We start from the raw sequence: 23,168 nt of genomic DNA, 5'->3' as shown, positions 1-23,168 counted from the left end.
TCGCACTCGTCTGCTTTGCTTTCTCCGCTGCGTTTTGTTGGCCTTTAAGTCGCTCCTCTCACTCATCAGATTCTACCGCGCCGGCCAGAGTGCCTCGTTTTCACGTCGCCCTCCTCCAGCCGCTTGTTAGGTGAGACCAGAGCACCAATAAAACCTGAAAGATCGCCTTCAAGTCCATCCTTTAAAAAACGGCAAGTGACACCAGCTGGCTGACCAGCTGCCTCAGCACTCACACTGCTTTCCCCACGTTACAAACAGGGAAAGGACCAAGCGGAGAAAATGTGAGGACGAGAAGTGGAAACGAGTCCCGGGAGAGGGACGCGCTGCTGACCCAGAGCCCCCCCCCCCCCCCAGGGGAGGCCGCGGCTCAGCGCAGGCGGACGGGCCCTGGGCTCCGGGCGGGGAGGGCTCCGGGCCCAGGGCGCCCCCGTGGCGCGCGGGTGCCCCACGCGGAGCCTCCGTCACGGGACCGCGCTGCGGGCGAGGGGCCCCGGTTGCCTCTGCGGAAGGTGTTCAGCGTCCTGCATGTTCACGGGGGGAGACACGCGTTTCAAAAACTCCAGCCACATCTTTTCTCACAGACACAGTAAAATCGGATCCACCACGGCTGCTTCCCTCTTTGACGAGCTGTTTTGCTCTGACGAGTTCTCAGTGTCTTTAAGCATCTCATTCCAGCTCAAACTGTCTGTGTTGACAGAAAACCATGCTTTACCTGAAAGTCAGCTCAAGCGTGTCGTCTGCAGCCCGACTCTGACCCGTGTCACCTTGATGAGTGCTCAGATCTCGCGGCTGGGCCCTGCCTACAAAGTCACAATTTCGCCATCAAAAAATCTTCAGTTTTCTATGTGATTTTCAGGATGACTCGCGAATCCCTATAGAAAATTTCAAACCTGCAATCACTGAGGTTGAGGGGGTGCTTGGACTTCTGTGCAAGAAAGGGAACTTCTAGGTTATTTTCTTGCCTCTCCCTTTGAAACTCTGCCTCTTGTTTTCCTCTGATACAGACACACTCACGGGGGGACGGAGGGAACCTCTGAAGGCTGTCTGAGGACGCTTCTTCAGGAGAGACCCCGCGTCCGCTAAGCCTTTCACCCAGGGCTGGCCCCACCGACTCTGCAGAAGGTCACTGACCATACACACACACACACACACACACACACACACACACACACACACACGTCTGCATGAAGGACAGAGAGAGAGACCCAGAGATATTTCAGGGGAGAGTTTGTTTAAAAATGTCTGCATTTTGAACTGCAAGATCATGATCTATGCTCAGCTTCCAGACGATGGAGGTGCCCTGAGAGGTGCTCTGGCCCTGAACACATTTGGATGCTTCTCTTCACATTTGAAGCAAACGTGAAAAAGCCCCGCGTGTCTTCAGGGCCAAAGTGAAGCAGTGAGCAGGTGACAGAGACTGCCGGGGAGGAGTCTGTGGCTTCGCAGCACCGTGTGGAGCTGGACTGCGTGGCCCTGGGGCCAACTCTGACCCGAGCACCATGTGGGCCAGTGAGCAGAGCTGAACACTGAGCTCCCTGACCTCAGTTCTCATACCTTCAATAAAGACAGACTCATGCCTGTTTCACAGGATTTCATTTACTTCCTGGCATCCTCATCACTTATGTGCTATTTTCAATCCTCATTTTCTAGATGGAAAAACTGAAGCTTAGGGTGGTAAATTTACTAATCCAAAGATGTGCAATTAACAAGAGAAACTCAGTGCTCAAACCACGTGGATGTGAGAACCTGCTCTTAACCTCAGAATGTTAGCTTGTAATAAAACGCATAAAACTATAAAGCTGGATGACAGCTAAACTTGGTAACATAAATAGGTGTTGAAACCAGTTTATATCAACACACAGAACATGCTAATAAAGTTCTCCAAAGACTTCCCTCAGCACCAAACTTCACCTCTCGTTCTTCAAAGCCTGGTTCTTTAAAAACATAAATGGTTATCTTTATTTTTATTAAGAATCCACCTTATGGTCACCGATGCACTGTGTCTGAAAGAACGCTTTCTGCTGAGACCAGTGAGATTAGCCCTGTTCTCATCTGAAATCTCTATTCCAGTGCATCTGAACTGGCTCTGGAAGTCAGTCCTCTGTCATTTACAGAGACAGTTTCCCCATACATCTGAAACCACAACCAAAAATTCTCAGTGCCTCGACAATTTCTATCTCAGTCCCTGCGGGGCAGCTGGCTAAGACAGCGTTTCTGCTGATGCTTGTTTAATCCGAGGCCACATTTGCTGTGGCCTCATCCTGAGCCCCTGCGGGTCAGCACAGGCGGCGGGGGTGAGCGGGTGGAGGACGGTGAACACACAAGATGGGAGTCTGTCAGAAAGCCCAAACCCAACACAGAACAGAATCACTGCAAGCCCGCACCGAAACACGATGGGAAGAGAGGCAACCCGAGGGCGACAGGCACGGGAGTGGCCCCGGCCACCCGCTCCAGCCACCCTCGTCTGATACCGCACAGCTGGAGCGCAGACGCCGCGCTCTGTCACGTGTGTGTTTCTCTCCATCCCAATGCGCAGGCGCTTCAGAGCTTTTCAGGCTCTACATGCCACAACGTATGTTAGTGGTTCTTGGGTATTTAGGTTACTTCCAATTTTTTTGTAATATTTATTCTAAATAAACAGTTGATCAGTTGTCACCTTTGTTAAGAAATCTTAGTGTGCATGCTTATTCTTCTAGTGAAATTCTTAGAGGTGAAACTTCTGGGTAAATGGTAGGAACTATGTTAAAGCTTTTTTAATGCATTTAAAATGTCCTCTGTTTAAATTTTGTTCTAATTTCTGCTCTGGAACAATAACCCCTGCAGCCTTCTGAAGACGGAGACGCTGTTCATCTCTATCCCTCTCGGGTCTCCCTCCTCTCCGTTTCCACAAGCTCTGTGCTGGTCGTCCCCCTCTGAGTGTCAAATATCACACTTGGTGTCACTTACTCAGTCCGTCCAGGTTGGTGTCAGTGACGCCCCCTCTTTCCCCACTAAGCTCATATTCGATATCCAGCCACAGGAACAGTGTCCCCAGCCGTCACACCTCCTCCTCCCTCAGTTGTGCTCCACATGTCGCCATGAGAAAGCACCCTTGTGCAGACACTCCGTGAAGTAACCAGCGTGACTGTTTCTCAGTCATGCTTTAAAATGAGATTCCTTTCATACTTAATCATTTTTTAATGAATGGGGCTGAAAATCTAATCTCATCTATGACTGACTAGTCAATACACATATTTTTCAAGCAAACACCTAACTTTTCTTATGAGAAACTTATTTGGCAAAAGTCCAGCAGCTCTCACATTCAGTTACTTTTTCTAGGAAATAGTGCTACTTGCATACAAGCAGAAATTATTACCGCAGTACACCCCTGGAACCACCACCGGTTACAGGTCCCCAGACCCTAAGCCGCAGGAGGCGCCAGGTCAGGACAGTGAGGCGCTCTGCTCCTCTCCGTGGCCGCAGCGATGAGCAGGTCCACCAGGTGACCACAGCGGTGTTTCCACAGCTATTTTAGTGCAGGTGCAGGCTGGCTCCTCGGGCAGACAGCCGCCGTGGACGTAGTGCTGGCGGGACGTGGAGGGGACACCTTTGCTGTCCTTTACTTAAAGACTGGGTTTTGAAACTAAAGTTTTCTCTCCTGGCTTGAAAAAGACAAACAAATGTCACCCGAGAAGGTTCAGGAAGAAACCTGGGGTTTTGAGAACACACGTTAGTCTCATGACCCTGGTTAATAGTGTGCATTTCTGAATAAATATAGAAAGTTTGGTTTAAAGAGTCTTAAGGCGGCGTCTGTGTTCAGCTACTACTGTCTGTGCAGGAGCCCCAGGACTGTCTAACATGGGCCAAGGGAACTGCAAAGACAGGCTGACAGTTCCCACGACCCCTGCACCCGAGGGACGCGCAGGTGGGTCTCCGTGCGGAAAAGAAAGTGGGGTTTCCAAGCTGAGACGCATCAGTTCTGGGCTCGATTCACACCACGGAATTCAAGGCAGCAGCGTTTGCCACCACAGGAGAGGACAGTGCCAGGTACACAGGAGGGAGGAGGGACCAGGTGACCCCGAGCCCGAGCGTGATGGTGGAGTCAAGAGACGCAGTGGAATTAAACCAGAGCCTCCACGAACGTGACGCTGCGGAAGCTCAGTCCTCTGTCTACAGTGCCTCGTCCTCCGTCTGAAATCCCGGTCGGGGCCCACAGCCTCAGGTGGCGGCCTGGGGTGCAGCCAGGACCCCAGGAATGAGCGGTGCCCGGCCCTGCATGAGGGCGCAGAGTGAAATGCCAGCGTTAGGGCTGCGCCCACCCTGAAATGATCCCAGGCCCTACCCGACCAGTGGTGCCCAGACGCCGGTGCCGCCCCAGTTCCTCCGTCTCGGTCCCCCGAGGTCCTTCAGGTGACAGCAGTCTCGTCACTCCCTCCACCCAGAGGGCACCGTCCCAGTCGGGACCCCCGCCCCCGCCCCGTGTCCTCCCACTCCGCGCGTTTCCACCACGAGGGAGAGTCACAGTGACAACTTGTTGGGGGTTTCACACCGCTCCCTCTGCAGCCTAAGAGTCCATCCAGGCCCCGAGGCGCCTCGGGCTGGGCCCCCGACCTCAGACCTCAGCGCCGCCGGCCGTGTCTCCCGGCCCCTCTCCACCTCGGGAGCAGACCGGGGTCTCCAGGACCCCCCCACCCCAACCCCGGCAGGGACCTCGCGGCCTCGGCCTCCCGGGGTGGCGGGGGGGGCAGACGCCCCGGGCCGCGGGAGAGGAGGCACGGGTTCTTCCTGGCGCCAGACGCCCCGAGCGCTTGGCACTGCTGCCGTCACGTGGCTTTTTATTTCCGAACAGAAGGCTTCCTGCCGAGAATTGTTTCTGAGCTGCGTAGGCAAAGCCGCGTCCCCTGGAGCAAACCTCTGACCCGGAGAAGCCTGGAGCCCCGAGCTCCAGCCCCCTGCCCAGCGTTTCTTCCCAGTCCTTTCGCAGAGGGCGCTCGGACGCCGGCCGCAGGCTCGTCCCGCCCGGTCCGTCCGGGGGTCCCCGGCTCCCCCCGCACGGGCAGCCGCTCTCCCCGACACACCCACTTGAATAATGATCTGGCCTTGAGGTTAACTGAAGGCACGAAAAGTGCCAAGAGTTATCAACAGGGCGGTGCAGACGTCACAGGCAGTCACCGCTCAAGGATCAGAGAGGCGAGGGACGCGGCGTCGCGGCCGGACCGAGCCTGGAGGCAGACCGCGGGGCGCGCCCTCTAGCGGCCGTGCAGGCGCCCGCCGGCGCCTCCGCGAAGCTCCCTGTCGGGCCCTGGAGGCGCGTCTCCGCGACGCCCGATCGTTTGCTCGTTGCCGTTAGGACGGATCATCACGACAGACCTCAAGATAGTTTATGGCGAGTAAAGCTGGGTAAGCTGAAAGGAATAACCAGACGGCTAGAGGGAAATCATTTGTTCCTCATACATTCTGTATGTACTTTCGCTGTTTTCCTTTTGTTTTGAAATTACAAAAGCCACACTGAGTGCGTGCGCTCTGCGAGTTCCTGGTGCGGGGGGAGAACGGGCAACGCTGGCGCAGGCAGGCGCCCGACGGCTGTGTGTCCACTGTTGTTACATACAAGTAAGCAAGTGCGCAAACACCGGTAACCATGATCAGGGACTATTTGCTGTTGTTACCGGGTATGGAATAGATTTAGATCACGTGTTTTCATCAGCATCTTAGGAACTTTACTTCATATTGTTTTTGTGGTTAGGAATCAAAACATCATACTAGCCTTTTAAGTGGATCCACTGAGACCTCCATGGGCAACAGCTTCAGAAACTGATTTTGTCAAAAAGAAAACGATGTATTCAACTGGCTTTTGATTAAATGATCAATCCATTCGAAGTATGTTGTTAATTGTTCCTGCTTCTCAAAAACTAAATTCACCCTGCTGTCAAAGGAAAAGGTGTGTCATTACCACATTATGTATGTGCATGTGTGTGTGTGTCTCAGATACGACAGAACCACCCAGCTCCAGAATCACACTGGTGGTGCCTTGTGAGGTTTCAACACACAGACACACATGCACACACTTGAGAAATGAAGTCCAATAAAAATGTGCACATCACCCTAGGATCCAGTGTGGTCCCTTGGCGTTTGTAAGAGGAAGGCTTTGAAGGCACCCGACTCCCTGTAAGGCACAGAGCAGGGATGGTTTGTAACATGAGTGGCTGAAGGGATCCAGTCTCTAAGATTCTACAAAGCTGCAAATTTGTCTAACTGCACTACTTATTAAAAAAAAAAAAAAAACCTATGTTGAGAAGGCTAAATTTTAAGAGCGCTCTATTTCCTGAGATGCAAAACTGAAAAATGCAATTTAGGTGTTAAGGACATTTTGAAAATCTTTTTATGTCTACTTTTTCCTCATTTTTTCCACTGAAGTTTTTGTAGGAATATTTCCCCTCAGAGAAGCTGCTGTCTGAATCATCCTTTATTTAACTCACTGAATTAGCTCTCCTGTTTTCTATTGCTGTGGCCCACGGGGTCCTGAGTGCTGGAGGCCTGCGTGTGTGCCCGCCCAGCACCGCAGTTTTATTCTTACGAAAAGTGAGCTGTTTGTTCCCACTCCAGTTCTTAAGGCTCTGCTTGTTACTGTAATTACATAATTTAATTGAATTAAATGTGAATATTCATAAACAAGGGCTAAGTTGAATGCTTTGAAAGACCTGTAAATATTGGAGTCCACTGGGATGTGTAGAGAAAACAAAAAATCAATCAATAAATACAGAACTTATAAACACCCTACACTTCGATAGTTTTGCAAATGTCCTTAAAATCACACTCACTTTAAATCAGAAATCTTCAAGATGCATTTTGGGTAAAGTTCAAGCAAGAAAGACTATTCTTACCCTCAGTCCAGAATCCTCATCAGAGAAGCCCATTTGCGTGTTGGCCACTCAGTAATCATTTATGTGGCTTACAGCCTTTAAATGTTCAAGGTCTGAGTGTATCTTTCCTATAATGCCTTCCTGTTACTGGCTTTTTAAGTCAAAACTCCAGTCCCACACACTTTTGGAAAGAAAGGCGTATTAACAGGAAGGATTTGTTGTCACTTCATCTGTATAAGAAAGAAAGAAAACACTGGATTTTCACTTCTCTTCTGGTCTCTAACGTGGGGATTCCATCAACGTCTGTGCCTTCCCTGACCATCTTCACTCTGAAGGACATCAGAACAAACCTTCAGGCCTGACTGGTCTTCACACAGCCTCCGGACTTCTTACAAGAAAATTTCACGTAAGCAGCTCTAACTCAACACAGGAAAAAGCGACATCGCTGTCTTCTACGCCGCGTGGGCCCCCGCTCTGCGTCACCCACGCGCGGCATGCTCAGCGTCCTGTAAATCACGTGGTCCATGTTCTTACATGTCCCCTTGTCTTCTCCCTCGTCCTTCTCCATCCAGTCAGTGGCCAAGATACTTCTGTTCCTCTGACAATGTCTCTTCACCCGACAGGTGCTCCTGGGTGCCCTGAGGACATGAACAGTCCCAAATCCACAGTCTTAGTATAAACAGTGAATGTATGTAAAGAGCTTAGTCTACTGCCTGGCACTAAGTCAGCACCAAATAAACACTAAGTGTTATTATTAATGTTAAAACAGCCCCCACATTAAAGAAGGAAGCACTTGCTCCCTCTTCAGTTAACCCTGCAGACACAACACACAAATCCCAGGCTGCGTGATGACTCAGACATCAGAGGGGCCTCCTCCCCGAGTCCGAGCCGGCCAGCCGCTCCACTTCCATCTGTGGCTTGTCCACTGCCAACACGTGGCCTTCCACGTGGCCTCCGGGGGGGGGCACCTCATCTGCAACATGCTGGTGGGAGGGGAGAGTGTGAGGGACCTCGGGGGGACTTCACAGCTGGGGATGGACGGGGCATCACGTCTGCTCTCACCACGTGGCGAGAACACTGTCACTTGGAGCCGGGGAAGCTGGGGTGAGCCTTGTGCCTGGGAGGAAGAAAGGAGTTTGGTAAAAACCGGACTCACGCCTGCCTCCTGCCACTGGTTGGAAGTGTCCACCTCCTTCCGAGGAGAAACTGTGCATCCCGCGTTCTCTCATGGGCGGGAAGCAGTGAGGGCAAAAGGAAGCAAAGACGAACATATTCACATCTTCAGTGAGAGACTGATTTATCAGGCAGCCTCAACTCCAGCTTCAGGTTAGAACACCCGTGTAAGCAGCTTATGTTTAATTAATGCAGGAGTATTTACAGTAGAAGCAATGATTTGAATTACAGGGTTATACTGTTTGGATATGAATTAGCCATAGATTCTCAGAAAAATGTTTCTGACCTTTAAACCTCTTCCAAGATGCAATATTCAATGTGCAATGGAGTTCAAAGAAGCAAATAAAATGCAATGGTCTACTCAGAACATCATCCTGAAAAAAAAAAAGAAACATGGTCATCACACGAGGCCCCCCCCTACTTCTGCTACATGCAGAAAAGAGCTGGAAACAGGTAGAATATCCATCTTATGCATTAAAAAAAAAAAGAGTTGAAAAGACGACGCCCTGAGGGTAGTTGGGATAAAACAGCACAGAGACAGTAATAGACGTTATTTATCAGGCAGACACCGCACACTTGGCACAAGGCAAGAAGTTGGGGCAGATTGTCACAACCCCTCAAGGCAACCCACCAGAAAGGCATTACTGTGCTCACCTACACACGAGTGATCTAAGACCCAGATAATTAAAAAAATAACAGTCCCAAGGTCACGCAGCTCGTAAGGGAAAGAATTCATATTCAAATCCAGTTTTCTCTGATCTAAATTCCCTTTTCTTGCCACTAATCCAGATGCTTATCAAATCAGAGAAAAGGACATGAACGTCTCTGCACTGGACGGTCCCCTAGGGAGCTGTCAGGGGCTGAACTGCATCCCCCAAAATTCACACGTCGTGGCCCCACCTTCCCCAGTACCTCAGAATGCAGTGATACCTGGAAATACGGACTTTAATTAAGGTAAGGTCACACGGGAGGCCGTAGTCCAGCGTGACCGGTGTCCTCACAGGAAGGGGAGGGTGGGACACAGGCACTCAGGGACGACCACGCGAGGACACAAAGTGAAGGCGGTGTCTCCGAGCCAAGGAGGGGGCCTCAGAGGAAACCAGCCCTGGGACGCTGACTCAGCACCGTCCACCACCCCACCCCCAGACCGTAAGGCAGGGAAGTTCTGCGGTGTCGCCCACCTGGCCCGCGGTGCTGTATCCCAGCAGACCAAGCAGAACGTCGTGCAGAACATCACTGGCAGCTCTCACGGAAGGACTAAGGTGGTCCCTGTGAAGACTGCCGTCAACCTCCCTGAATGCCGCGGGACACCGACCCCCACAGACTAATCACCACATACCACGTTGTGATCTCACACCAACGAGAAGGGTGCAACCTTCAGGGAATCCTGTCACCTCCATCCCGACGCACGTGCACACAAGTCTCTGAACACCCGTCTTCCGTCAAAGCACGGAGGCCCCCACACTCAGTGAATCCAAGACGCTCTGCTGCATGTCAGAGCCCAGAAACGATCGCCTGCTGATTCTGCTGGAAGTCACGGCAGGCTTCTGAAGGCTGTGCGGTTCAGGGCGTTGGGCCTTGTCTTGTCTGTGGCCCCAGGACAGCAGCAGGTGCCCCTACATGAATAAGGTGAGAGTGTCTTCCAAACACCTTGGCCCATTAACTGGGTAAGAATGAGCCAAGGCTTGCTTGAAGTACGGGTGATTTTGTTGTATTTAACAACTGCATTTAAAATTAGATCTTAGTTGTCTCCAGTATCTTAAAAAGAAGTAATCTTGGCCCAGATGCCTTCTCTAGGTCCTGAGCTGTTCAGGAAACCCTAACCCTAACCCTAACCAAAAGGTATGTTCCAGTCCCAGCCCCTGGGAGTGGGACCCTACTGGAAACAGGCTCTTTGCAGGCGTGATCAAGTTAGGATGAGGCTCCACTGGGGGACGTGGACCCGGGTCCAGTGGCCGATGCCCTGATGAGAACAGAAGACAGAGGCACGTGTACATAGAGGGTTTGTCTCCACCTGAAGCTTGAAGACATAGGAGTGGCCTCCCTGCCTCCTTCAGAGGGAGCCCAGCCCTGCTGCCCTCACGACTCTCCAGCCTCCAGGCTGAGGGCAAATAACCCCTGCTGTCTCCAGCCCGCAGTCTGGTGGTCCGTCAGGATGGCCCTGAAACAGTACAGTGCTGCCTGCCTGCGAGTTTAGGCCCCAGGAAAGTACCTCCAGAGGCCCCCACATCCCTGCTCAGTCAAGGCAGCTGGGGGTGGGGAGGTGGGACTCGTGTGCTGCTGAATGGTCCAGGGTTTCCAGAGTTCACTCCTTGGCCCTCCCTGCAGAACCATGTGGGCACCAACATCTGCTGGATCAGAAACCCCTTCACAGCTGGAGTTGCCCTGCAAAGGCCAAAGCGAATGGCTTCCCACGGTGCTGCTAAGACGTGTGTACAATCGAGCTCTCGTTGAGCGTGCATCTCTGACAGCATCGGCCCCAGTCCCTGCCTCTGTGGGACCTACATCAGTGCCAGGTGCAGAGGCCAAAACCTGCCTAGCTGAGCCCAGGTCTGCAAACCACCACAGCTGAAGCACCTGCCTACCCAGCTCGGAGCCCACGCCCAGCCTGAGTCCACGGTTGGCCCCAGGCCACAGCTTGGCAGCCCCTGAAAGGCACAATGGTGACACATGATTTAAACCCCCAAGTTTCATTTAAAAAATTCTTAATATGTCTAGGCAATGCACAAAATGCTGTGAGTTTGAGAAAGAACAATTAAAAATATACATATTTCCCATGTTTGAGACAGAAGCAAAAATCAATGGAACTAGCACGTAGTGACGCGCCCTGTAATCCATGAGTTACGGACTCCTCCCGGAGCACTGAGGTCAGGAGGTACTAACAGAATACTGAAAATAGTAAGTGAAGATGAGATATTAATTTGTTGGATTTTATCTGTAAGGTTTTTATTACCCCTAATTATGGACTTTTCACCAGCAAATTTTTAAATGACTATAATTTTGTAAAGGCAAACTATGAAAAAGAGTCAGAAATAACAGATCTGGCTATTCTACGATACTCAGAGGGAAAGTATTTCTCTACCGAAAATTAAATAGTGTAAACTAAAACCTCTCAACTATGTATGTATGAAAATGCATTTGTTGCTAACAGCTTCACCTAATTTACGTTTCTAAAGCTGGCTGTGCCTGTGCTGTAGAGGCCTGTGGAAGACTGACAGAGCCGGCCCCAGGGAGGGCTGGGTGGGTGGGGGTGATGGGTAGAGTTCCCTGAGAGACACCCCCCTGGAGGCTGGACTGGCAGACTTGCCAATTCACTGCGTGAGGAGTTTCAGCAACGCTCCTCAGGACAAGAAAGCCCATGCAGGCTGGCTCCCGTGTTTGGGTTCAGTTCTGGCGACGCTGCCATCCAGGGAGACCACCTGCCTAGAACCCACTTTCTCCCTCCCCTGCCCCCGAGCAGGTGCCGAGTCCCCTCAAGTTGGCGAGGGGCTCTGGTCCTTTCCCCACACCCTCCCCCAGCCCCACCCAGAGAACAGGGCCCACCTTCTCTTCCCGGGCTCTCAAGGGCCAGTGAGCAAACGCTTCCCCATTGGCCTGCGATTCCCGGTGGGATGCCCTGTGCTTATTCCACTAAACCTCAGTGCCTTGAATCAACCCTCTGGGAGAGAATTCAGGATTCCCTGATTTGTGTGAAAATTAGTAAAAGGACCCTCATGTAAGACGGAGGTGGAAGCGGGAGCCCTCAGGCAGGTACCACCCGGCTCCTCTGCAGACCCAACAGGAGCAAGGTCTCTACTCAGGGAAAACAGAGAAGGGAAGATTTTCTCCCCGCCCGGCAACAGCCCAGCCAATGACAGACCGTCACCACTCAGCCAATAAGAAACCCCCAGTGCTCAGCCAACAGGAACCCCTCACCACCCCGCACTCTCGCTTTCTTCCAATGGACTTTCCTTCAAAGCAGCCCTTCCCTCTTCCGCCTTTTTCTCTCTAAAATAACACATTCCTCTCCTTTGTTTGCCCAACTTAGATTACATGTCCCCAACTGCAATTCCTTTCTATTCCCAAAGAAAGCCATTTTGCTGATAAAATAACAAGCTGTTTTATTTTTAAGGTTAGAGTGAGCTAGAGGCAATCAGCACCCACTGTTAGAGCTGAGGGCAGAGGGAGTTCTGGAAACCCTGGCTTCTGGGGGACTGTTCCCTCTGCCCCTCTGCAGCCCCTGGGGTCGAGGTCACGGTCCCCTGTATTCTACGAACCCAGAGCACTGCCTCCTCTGTCCCCCCGGGGTCCAGGTCACTCCCCCTTCTGTCCCTCAGAGTCCAGCTCACTGTCCCCTGTGTCCCCGGGGCCTAGGTCACTCCCTCCTGTCCTCCGGGATCCGGGTCTCTCACCTGGGCGATGCCCCGCATCCCCAGCCGCAGTGGAAGAACTGAAGACGCCCCGGCACAGCTGCTCGGTGGGAAAGACAATCCTAGAGGCTGCTTGTAACCGCCTTATATTTACTTTAACGCCACGGAATATCGCGAGATTTGGGCAAGGTACCGGGCACTGGAGATGTCGCGAGATTGCAGGGTGCATCGCTCCCGCTTCCGGACACAGCAGGCCTCGCGAGAAACGGAGATTTCGCGAGAGGACGCCAGAGGCTTTCTTTGTCCTATCCGGGAGGGGCGGGGAAGACAAAAAGGTGGTGTTGAGGCTCGGCCTTTCCAGAGACGATGCCGTCCGCATTCTCAGTCAGCTCGTTCCCCGTCAGCATCCCCGCCGTGATCACGGTAACTCGCAGCCTCATTGGCCGCCAGTTCGGCCGCTGGCGGTTGGGGTTGCTCCCACTTCCCGGCGTCCGCCATGGACGGACGGGGCTTGGGGGGGTAGGGGGCGGGGCTGGTGTGGTGGGGCAGGGCGGGGCCTGGGGCGGTGGGCGGGGCGTATAGGGCGGGGCCTGGGCGGAGGCTTGCCTTGGTGGGCGGGGTGTAGCGGGTGGGGTCTGGGGCGGAGCCGGGCAGCGGGGATGCTGCCCGCGTCGGGGCGCGGCAAGGTCCGGGCAGAGCGGACCCGCTGAGTGGTGGGCTGAGTGGTGGGGCGCGGGCTGCTCCTCCGGCCCCCGTCCCCCCAGGGGGGCCCTAGCCTAGGGAGGGGCCCGCGCTCTAGCATGAGGACGTGTCCACCCAGGGCGGAGCAGACCCGAGTCGCAGCAGTGTCTGGAGGGCGGGGTGTGTGGCAGAACGGCCAGTAAAAAACACGTCTTGCGAACTAGGGCGGCCCAGATTTCCCGAGGCCTTAGTCCCTAGTCTGCGGAGCCGGAACCCCGGGGTAACCGAGTGCGTCCCTGACCCCGGAGTCCGCTTCCTCCTGTCCGCACGGGGGCTGGTCCTCAGGCTCTCCCGGCCTGCCGCGCGATTCCGTTCCACAGGCAGCACAGCCCTCCGCCCCGTGTGGACCCCGGACGCGGGTGCCGGGAGGGCTCCCTGCCCCCCTCCCCGTGTTCTGCGAGGCCTGACGAGTTTCTCTTGTGTCCTGCAGCAGACAGACTGGACGGAGCCGTGGCTCGTGGGCCTGGCCGTCTTCCACGTGCTCTGCCTGCTGCTCACCTGTTTCTCGTCCCAGAGGTACAAGCTGCAGGTCGGGCACTTCCTGTGCCTGGGTGAGTAGAATCAGCAGTCCCGTGGCTCCGATGGCTGTGTGCGTGTTTTCTCTGTAGCCTCACCACGCGTGATGAGATTTTTAAGACCTCCCGGCCCTCCTGTCACGTGTCCTGCTCTGGCTTCAGGGCACGCCCAGGTTCCACTCTTGGGCATTATGAAGTGTGTTTCGGATCCTGGATTTGAAGGGACTCTGGAGGAGCACCTGCTGTTCCCAAGAGGGTGCTGAACACCTGTTACACAAGGAAGAGTTTGGTTTGGTGAAGCGCTCTGTACAAGGTGCTCTCCTCTGTGGGCTTCGCTGCACTGCCTGCTCTGTTCTGGGCATAAAATAATATGTTGCACAAATCAGTTTTAAAGATTAAGACCTACAGGGATCTGAAGGGGAACCGAGTTGGGTGGAGTCATTGAGAAAGGTTACACAGAAAATAAAATCATGGAAGGGGGTATAAAGAGTGATTAAAATTTCTTTTTCTTAGGTGGCATAAGGGACAGATGTCTGACCCAGGCACCCCATCAGAGCACAGGGGGTGTTGGGCAGAAAGAGTGGGTCAAGTGTCAGAGAAACCGCATTTCTGATGCAGAATAGTTGGCAGTATTCTCCCATAGGAAGGGTGGGCCAGGACCTCAGCAGCTGGACCAAGGCTGTTAATCTTGTGGACCTTGGGAAGACACTAAACTTTTGCTTGGTAGTTTAACAAAATGCAAAACCTAATCTGAAATGTGATTTTTCACTTGACCTTGAGCAAGGTGTGAGTTCCAAACAAGAGGTTACCTTAGGACAGGAGCGAGGCAGTCTGCATCACAGGAACATGTGTGTCGGGGTGGATATCACTTCATTTCTTCACGTGAGAGCCATAGTAAGGGACGCTGGGGCTGCAGGGGTGAGCAGAGCAGATGGCGCCTGAGACTTATGGGACAGGTGGGGCTCCGCCTCCACTGAGCAACCACAGCCCTGCTGAGCACCAGGGCAGGAAGGCAGGAGCACTGTGAGACCCCGGAGGGGGCCTGCTGTGGGTCCCTGCCAGATCGTTTACACTGGGGTGGGAAGGATGGGCAGGAGCGAGTCAGGCAGCGATGGTGCAAGGGCGGAAGGGGCACTCCATGCCTGGGAACAGTATGTGCAAAGGCCCTGAGGCAGGAAGAAAGGTGACAGCCCCTCCCAGGAGCTGAGACTGGAACAGTTTTGTGAACCTGGGAGCTCCATGTGGGTTTGTTTTCTAGGATGAAGAGGGGGGAGTTTCATGCTCGGGATGACAGAGGCTGTTCTCAGTGCATGTACAGACCTGATGCTCGTTTGATTCTCAGACCCATGGACGATTTGGGCATTTTTTGCTGCAGTTTTACAGACGAGGCTCAGATCGGTTGACTAAGCCTGGCTCCTGAGTGGGCGGCAGGTCGACATTTATACCTCATCAGCGGGGAGGGGCCCCCTGCCCACCAGCCCCTCCGCTTCTCTCCCGTCTCCCTTCTTTTGCTTCCTTGACATGCGTCTTGGGGTCCAGTCCTGGAGGGAGGTGTCAGGAGGCTTCCGGTTTCACACCAGGAGCGAACGGAGGGCTTGCACGCTTTCCCGGGGCTGAGACTCAGGCGCCAAGTTCCTGGTCAGCGCCCTGCGCTCTCTCCAGTGCGGGAGCAGCGTGTGCTGGGCAGCCCACGTCCTCTTGCCCGGGTTGGGGTGAGCCCCACTCCCGTGCTCCCTTGCCCTGAGTGGGACTGGTCCCTGTGGAGCAGACCTGGGGGTTCCAGGCTGTTCCTGCTGCTCTGGTCGCCCTCGGGTCGGCTATCTCTCCCCTGTCTTGGGTCTTGGCTGCCAGCACTGCTGGGGTGTTGGCGGGCAGCCCAGCCTGGCCTGCTCCTGCTGAGGGTGGGCCCCCTTCCACCGAGACCACCAGCTGGCCTGTGTTCACCTTGGTTTCCTTCTGTCTCATTTTACAGCGTTGTAATGTTCCTTCATAACATTGTATCTGAGATGGAAATTACGTGTCTCGTTAAACTCATGCTGTTCTGTTACACATGTGTTAAATATTCTTTGTAAAGAGCGTGTAACGCCACACTGGTTGGCCATCATCTGACTTCTGGCACGTGGTTCCTCTTCTCCAGTGATCCTGGTCTACTGTGCCGAGTACATCAATGAAGTGGCCGCGATGAACTGGAGGTAACCCTGCCCGGGCATGGTGACTGTGTCTGAAACCACGCCCATCAGCTGAAGGACGTGCTCAGAGACGTTCAGTTCTCCTTCTGCAAATGCCCCGTCTGTTCCCTGCCTGTGTCTCCGGCTGCTTAACGAGGAGACCTGAGTCGTGGTGGTGCCCATCCTCCCAGCCCACCGCGCTCACGCCCCACCTCGAGGTGGAGGTGCTCTTGTGATCCGTCCATGGTTTCCTTAGTCCTGAAAATGCTAGTTCCCTGGTTTCCAGGCTGCCAGCCGGGATCCGCCTTTTTCCCTGCCAGTGCCCCCTCCTCTGGTCCTTTCCTGCTCTGATCTCCAGACGCCAGCCTGTGTTACCACCTGGGCAGCCCACACCATGTCCAGTAAACATCATAAAGTCATCCTCCCCCCCTCCCCGATCCCCACTCTGTCCACACCTGCCCCAAGCCATCCCCTCTCCCGGGGCAGCTTCTCCTCCTGGCTTCCTAGGACAGACCTGCAGGTCACACAGGAACCCTTGGGTGGTCATGTGGCCTCTGCCTTTGAAACAAGTGGGCAGGGGAGCACAGCCTTTCCCCCGCCATCCCGGCTGCCTGTGGGTGACAAGGTCTGGCCCTCAGCATCCTGACCCCACAGGCCTCAGAGTAGAGTCACAGCCCCTGGGCCCTGCTGGGTCCTCAAGCCTGTGTTTAGCCGTCCTTGTGCCCACATGCACATCCTGCAGGCCATCCCTGCTTCGTTTCCTCTGAGTGTGATCAGGGCACAGCTTCCCACCACCCCGGTTGTCTGAGCCGCTGCCCTCCAACAGCTCCGAGTGCAGGGCTCTGCCTGCCCGCTGTCTGCCCCTTGGTGCCGTGGCTGGGCTGTGGGCGGTGCGCTGTGACTGTCACTGACGTCGTGAGCGGGTTGCCCGAAGACAGCCGTGCCCGGACGTGGTGATCCCCTCCGCTTCCCGTGACAGGTGGCCTGGCCGCGGCGTTGGGGCAACTGTCCCTGCGCCTGGAGTGGCTCCTGCCCCTCGTAGCGGCCGCAGGGCCCTTACCCCGCAGGGTTAGGAAGGGCCACGTCGTGTGCAGGGCGTCTGCCCCACCTGTCTGCCTGCGCTCACGGGTCCTGCGTCTTCGCCGAGGGGTCCCTGCATCCTCTCCAGACCGGGCAGCGCAGTCCAGGGTCCAGACCCTAAAAGACATGAGGGGGGCTCTGGACCTAGGGTGGGCTGTCCTGCCCTCAGCGAGGGCCCCCCCCCCAAGAACGCGTGAGACGGAGAATATACAGTGATGCCGTTTTGTTCCCCCAGGCAACCGTTAATTTATTCCTTGAAACAGGCTGTTTTCGAAATACCAGTACTTCGACTCGAGGGGCATGTTCGTCTCCTTAGTGTTCTCAGCGCCCTTGCTGCTCAACGCCGCGGTCATCGTGGTACGTGCCAGGCTCCCGGCCTCCGCCGTCCCCGAGGGGCGCGCCCCCGTTCTAAGTGCGTCTCCCACGGTTCTCTCTAGGTCCTGTGGGTGCGTAAGACCCTGAGCGTGATGACCGAGCTGAGGGGCTTGCGGGAGAGGCGGCGGGAGAGGCTGCGGAAGGAGGAGTGACGACCTGCCGGGCCGCGCCCTGGAGACGTCTTCCTAGGACCGTCCGCTCCTCCAGCAGGCCGTGGTCAGTGTTTAAGACACATTTGACTTCGTGTCCGCCGTGGCGCTCACCAGGCCTGGGTCTGACCAAGGGGTGTTCAGTCTCCGGTTCAACTGTAAATAAACCATTGCTACCCGGGCACAGTGTTCCTGTGTCTGGCATTGGTTGTAAAACAGCCCGTCATTGTGAAGAGGTTGACTGAGTCATAGACACTGCAGTCTAGGCATGGCCCCTCCGTCACCCCGTCATGCTGTGTCACCCCTGTCACCCCCTCACCCGGCCTGGTCCGTGCAGTGTTCGCCTCTCTGCAGCAGCTGCGTGAACCCCTCGAGTCATTTCTCAGGCTGGAAAGTTCCAAGTAAGAATAGTCAGTGTTCACCTGCCTCAGCTGACAGGTTACAGCAGATACTAAGGTCAGTCGTGTTCCTGCATCTCAGCTCTTCTGCACGCGGGCACTCTGGGCGTTGGTGTCCTTAGAGCAGGTGCACAGTTCCTGTGGTCCCCATGCCCAGGCCGACTCCTGTCGGGGCTGGGGCTGCTGCTGGATGGTGAGAGGCGAGCACAGGCCCACGCTGCTAGAACACAGTGACCCACAGAGAGCACTGTGGCTCCCAGTTTGGTTTGAAAAGCAGTTTGTGGATAGTTCTCTTAATTCTAACAAGATTTTTTTCTCTTAAGTAAGTTCTATTCTTCGAAATTCAAAAAAAAAAGGTTCATATGAAAGCATTTATATTTAGCAGCTCAAAAGGTGATATTTTGGTAGATTATGAAATTAATCGTTGAAATCCAGATACATAATGTTGTTATAGACAACTGTAAACTCTTAGTAGAGAAATTATTTCCTGAAATTTGACCTCAGTTTTAGAAGGGAGCAGATGGAGCTTCCTAGATACGGGGGCGTTTAACCTGGTATTTTTCCAGCCCCTTTTTGAGGTGTTAAACTTTTATATTGAGCATTTCTTAAAATGACTTAATAAACAGCCTCCCTGGTGAAGTCAACTTTTAAATTCCTTGTACCTGACAGCATACTTAGTTATGCATTTCTGAAAATGACCAGTCCAGGATGTTTCATGGTATTGTGGCTTCAGAAGAGTCCACGGTATCTCAAGTAATTTCTCAAAGAGCAGGACGGGCCGGCGGGTCACCCATGAGCGGGGCGGTGGGAGGACTACGGGCGGGCGGCTGGTGACCAGAGACAGGAACCCTCGCTGGAGACGTCCTGGCCTCGGCCTGGGCCACAGGGAAGTCGTGGGGGCCTTTTCATTTCCCACAGTTACTCGGGCTGTAAATCGGGACTGGCTGACTGAATCTCATTTTTCCTGTGAGAATAGTGTGATAATACTGTTAAATTTGCATAAATTGGGTGTTAGGGACTCGATCTAAAGACAGGACCCGGGGCCTTTCCTTCACTGGTGTAGGTAATTTTTTTGGAACAGTTATGTCCTGTTTCATGAACACAAACTTCGTTTTTTAACTGTTTTTAGTAAGTTCATGATCAGTGACTTAAATTACAATGTTAGCAGATATTTTGCTGTCCTTGCACTCTGGGAAATCCTCCCAGCTGGAATCGTCCCCAGACAGTTACGTGATTTATCTGGAGTGTGAGCCCTTTAGAGGGTTTGGGGTGCACGAGGCTGCTGTGCTGGGTGGAGCCCTAGGGGAGCAGGCGCCCACTGGAGGCCCCGCGGCAGGCTGAAGGAGAGCGCAGGTTTTGTTGTCTTTATGAACAGGAGGAGAGGACTTTCATGGTGAACGTGTGCTTTGCGTACCCCAGATCCTTGACGCCTTATCAGTTGTGAAGTGAAATGTGTATGTAACGATACATGGTATGTTTTTTTCTGCACCACTGCACTTGGTTTTGACTCTGTAAATGGAAACGGGCTCCCAGAGGGCTGGTCGCACCCGTGCTGCTGGGGCCCCTTGGTCCAGTGTCTGACACTGGACTTGAGGAAGAGAAACTCGCTTTCCTCAGTGTGGACAGGCGGGCGTCGGATGAGCAGCACGTGGACCTGAGTGAGTCCCTTACAGTGAGATGTTGTGCTGAGACGTCAGCATTTTCTCACCCCTTACCCAAACTTGCTATAGAGCTTTAAAAATTAAAAAGTTTGATAGGGAGTCGCAAAAGAATGCGGAGGTGTTTCCCAGGGCTTCGGGGGAGGCAGGTGGTAGCGGAACGCTGGGTGAGGATGCGTTGCCTAGACCAGGCAGCATGTCTCCACGGAGACCTGGGCTGGGGCGAGCTGCATCCCCTGTCCTCGCAGCCCAGGGCCCCACCCCTGGGTTTCGCTGCCTCGTCGGTAAAACGTGGTCTCGGGCTTATACCCTCACGTTCTGAGTTCAGTTGGTGTGTCCTAACCAGGTCTCAGGCTGAGAACCTTTCTTCAGTTTGTGAAAACTCCCGGCTGTTACATTGTGGAGTCAGAGCCTCATTGGAGAGCACACAACACAAGCCAGGGCCGGGCCAGGCCTCCAGTCCACGCACGGGAAGCTGGGCCATGGGGGCAGGCAGCCCACTGACAGCCTCGCAGGGGCCACGCTGAGGCCGCCCGGGCCCCCAGACTCCACACTCGGTCTCATGCGGAGTTGGCCCCGGCCCCGCGACCTGAGACCTGCCTTTGTGCTTCGTTGTTTCTTCTTGTATGATCTCAGGGTATTTGCAGGTACCCATTCACTGCCTCGTTTTTTCCTTTAAGTCTCCTTTCTGTGATCTTCTCAATCCCTTTTGCCGTGACCATATTTTAATATGGAACATAATTTTCAGCGACCACTGTGTACAGTGTGGGAGCCGTGCTGTACGGGGGCAAGTTCAGTTCACTGAGCCGGTTCCTGGTGTTGGAGGTGCGGCGCTCTTTAAAATGAACACAATCGACACGGAAATCTGCAGCTTTAGAGGCGCTTGTCAGCGTGTCGATTACTGACTCGGAATAAGGTCCAACAAGTGAAGTGAAGTCAAAATCTACTGACATTCCATGGCAGTTGGTGACTTGCTAAGTCAGTTTTCAGAAAGCACATGCCAGTGTCAGGGGCACATTGTTCCTCAAATCCTTGTCTAAATGGCAGTGTTTTCACAAGGCCTCCAGGGGGCGCTGATGCACCGAGGCCGGCGTCCAGCCGGCTGTCGCCTGCCTGCCTGCCTGGGAGGCTGGCGTCTTTGATGGAAGCCTGCTGTCCCAGCCAGAGGGAGCCGGCCAGGACTAGAGGGCATGGTTCCCCTTCTTCACGTGAACCAGGTTGACAGTGCCCAAGTCACGCTGGGTACCAGATGCGCACACACCTGCGCGCACACATGTGTGCACACGCACGCGGGCGATGGGAGATCACGGACAGCGCTCACCTGCGGCCGCACGCAGCCCGTTCCTGGTCCCCCTCAGTCCCTTAGCCTGTCTTCTCGTCTCAGGACACCGTGTCAGTAGGCGGAGGAAGTCAGGAAGGGGATGTGAGGGGTGACAGGCTGTTGGTGAGGAGTGTGCCCCCGGCCCAGCAGACCCCCAGGTGGAAAACATGGGAGTTCATTACTCACCCACTGTGGGCGGGGCCCAGGGCCCTGGGAGCAGAGATGAAGGTCCGGCCCTGCCCCGAAGAACTCAGACCACGGAGTCCCTCTCGGTGGTAGGTGTGAGTTGGAAGCTCACAGTCACCTGCCTCATCCCAGGCTCCGACCACTCGGTCCTGGGAGGTGGGGGGTGGGAGGGGGCCACCTCACTGGCCTCCCAACCTCTGTGTCTGTTACAGGGCAGGCACTGAGTTTGGCCTGATGAACCGAGTAAACACGTAAAGAGTGGTTCCGGCTGAGCCCAAGGCCTGGAGCACCAGGTGGGGACTTCGTCCCTGAGTCTCCAGCTCCTGAGTGACTTAAGTGGGACCGGCCTGCCGTCTGCTTCAGTTGTTGACATGCATCCTGCCCGACCGTGGACGGTGTATGACGCCTGTGTGGTCACCACTCTAGAGGGAAAGTGATGAGATCACAGGGACGTGTTATCAGAACCTGGGCTCACCTGAGACCAGGAGTGGCCTGAGGCCTGGTCCCACCAGCCGCTTTTAACCGAGTTCCAGCGAATGGGTGCTTCTGTTCCAAGGTTAATCCTTACGCTTACACTTCAAGGTACACAGTCTAGAAATGCCAGCGTTTTTTCTAGTTTTTATGCAATAAAACTAGAAGAAAGGCCAATAACTGGAACTGAATCTAATGAATTTGAAGCCACTCGGGGAGGGAGAGTCAGAGGACCTGTGTGTCAGGGTTGTGGGGCATGTTCATCGGAGGATGTCCGTCGGGGTGAGGGCATCCAACCTGAATCATGTTGCAGCAAAATGAGCAGGAATTCGGGGAGCAGAGCACAGACTGACCCCCTGCCCTAGCAGCTGAGGGAGGCAGAGACTGGTCGGGAGTCAGGCTCTCGGGCTGCAGAACTAGCAACGCCCTGTCACCTCAGATGCCGAGACTTGAGTTTGTGCAACAGGGAAAGGCCAGGTGATTTCTGACCTAAGCTAAAAGAGAAAATAAGACCTGGAATTTTTCCAAGATTCAACCTCAAAAAAAAAATAACAAGGTTGAAGTTTGGTTGTTTGTGTCACAATATAAAGGCTAGAAATTCAGATTTACATGTAAATTGATGGAATTAACAATCCAAACTGCAATTTCAGGGGAAAGCAATGTTTTTGCATGAGAACATGTGGCAGGTTAGCTTGTTTTTTGCTCTTTTTTGCACGTATTGTTTGCTTGTTTTTTAATTGTTTCAGAGTCTTTGTTGAAAACATCACCGTGTTTAAGGAAGTATCTTTATTACCCAGGTGGCTGGCACGTGCCCTGTCCTTGAGGACGGTCTGTCATTTCTGGAAGATTCTTGGCCTGGCCATGCCACCAGCGTTGACCTCACTGCAGCCTCTCCTTGGGGACTGTTCAGAGGGCCCAGGGTAGCTCTGTTCTTGGGGGGAGGGCATGATAGAAACCCAGATGTGTCTGCTGTGAGCCAGAGGTGATGGGGTGAGGAGCGAATTCTCATTAAGCATGTATTATGCAGCAAGGCCTGAGTGCGGGACCCTCCCCGGACCCTGGATAAGGCAGTCCAACCCACCCGGGGTGCTGGCCGTGTGGCCCTCAGCCCCGGACCCCAGGGGATTGAGGGGGACCCGCAGAGCTCAGAGTGGGGACCACTCTGCCACGTCACCAGAGCTGCCCACGCTGGGGCCTGTTTACCCATCACCAGGGACGCTGGGGCTCTTGGGCATCAGCGCTCCGCCGTTTGTGTCTTCACAACCAGAATCCCCCCAAGGGACACACACATGCACCTTGTCCCAACCAAGGACGGTCCCCCAGGAGGCAGCTCCCCCAAGCAGGGTGCACCCACCTGGGGAGCCCCTTGCCAGCAGAGGGGAAGTTCCCTCCCTGGACCATGCGGCTGCACTGAGATCACGGTCGGCATCAAACCCTTGGGGTTTGCCACCCCCCGCCCCCCGGAGTCCCTCACTCTCACAGGCGCCTGATGCCCTGGGTCCTACAGCCTTGGCCACTTTGAGTCTCCACACCTGAACTGCAGGCAGGTCTCGAAGCCCTGGCCAGAACGTCCGGGGGTCGGACGCGGGCGGCGCAGTCGTGGGAGGTGGGGAGGCCATGGTCTGTGGTGTGTGGTTGCACTCAAACGCACAGACGCCCCATGGAGGACACGTCTCCGCCCCACTGCTTCTCTCCTTGCTTTCCTGAGTGTGAAATGATTTCCTCTGAGCTCAACCAAGTGAATG

At 54.3% G+C, this 23,168-nt stretch overlaps 1 protein-coding gene and 1 long non-coding RNA gene across 4 annotated transcripts; one reads left to right on the top strand and one right to left on the bottom strand.

Annotated features, from left to right (window-relative positions):
- Positions 1–3,538: 3,538 nt before the first annotated feature.
- LOC116668859 lies at positions 3,539–12,559 on the bottom strand. Of its 2 annotated transcripts, XR_004326072.1 has the most exons (4): positions 12,404–12,559; positions 9,352–9,628; positions 9,194–9,281; positions 3,539–8,386 (listed from the first exon to the last, which is right to left on the bottom strand). It is a non-coding gene; the product is annotated as an uncharacterized LOC116668859 (long non-coding RNA). The 2 variants fall into 2 exon arrangements; XR_004326071.1 differs by lacking the exon at positions 9,194–9,281 and having other exon boundaries at positions 12,404–12,557.
- An 11-nt stretch (positions 12,560–12,570) lies between these two features.
- Positions 12,571–18,427, top strand: TMEM18 (transmembrane protein 18). Of its 2 annotated transcripts, none has more exons than XM_032496936.1 (5): positions 12,571–12,784; positions 13,533–13,653; positions 15,755–15,809; positions 17,129–17,222; positions 17,303–18,426. In XM_032496936.1, the coding sequence occupies exons 1-5, from the start codon at positions 12,728–12,730 to the stop codon at positions 17,390–17,392; spliced, it is 417 nt and encodes a 138-aa protein (XP_032352827.1). In that variant the 5' UTR covers positions 12,571–12,727; the 3' UTR covers positions 17,393–18,426. The 2 variants fall into 2 exon arrangements, with proteins under 2 accessions (XP_032352827.1, XP_032352828.1); XM_032496937.1 differs by lacking the exon at positions 12,571–12,784 and adding an exon at positions 12,996–13,047 and having other exon boundaries at positions 17,303–18,427.
- The last annotated feature ends 4,741 nt before the right edge of the window (positions 18,428–23,168 follow it).

This window comes from Camelus ferus, chromosome 15 (genome assembly GCF_009834535.1).
Source record: "Camelus ferus isolate YT-003-E chromosome 15, BCGSAC_Cfer_1.0, whole genome shotgun sequence".
Taxonomy (NCBI): domain Eukaryota; kingdom Metazoa; phylum Chordata; class Mammalia; order Artiodactyla; family Camelidae; genus Camelus; species Camelus ferus.
Note: the sequence above shows the minus strand (reverse complement) of the source record. Positions and strands in the feature narration are given on the sequence as shown.

What these genes read in the sequence shown, in the direction of transcription:
- TMEM18 (XM_032496936.1), top strand. Translation starts at nt 12,728, where the DNA reads ATGCCGTCCGCATTCTCAGTCAGCTCGTTCCCCGTCAGCATCCCCGCC. An exon ending in CGGGCACTTCCTGTGCCTGG is followed by an intron (nt 13,654 to 15,754) that starts GTGAGTAGAATC and finishes CCTCTTCTCCAG; the next exon opens with TGATCCTGGTCTACTGTGCC. An exon ending in TCAACGCCGCGGTCATCGTG is followed by an intron (nt 17,223 to 17,302) that starts GTACGTGCCAGG and finishes GGTTCTCTCTAG; the next exon opens with GTCCTGTGGGTGCGTAAGAC.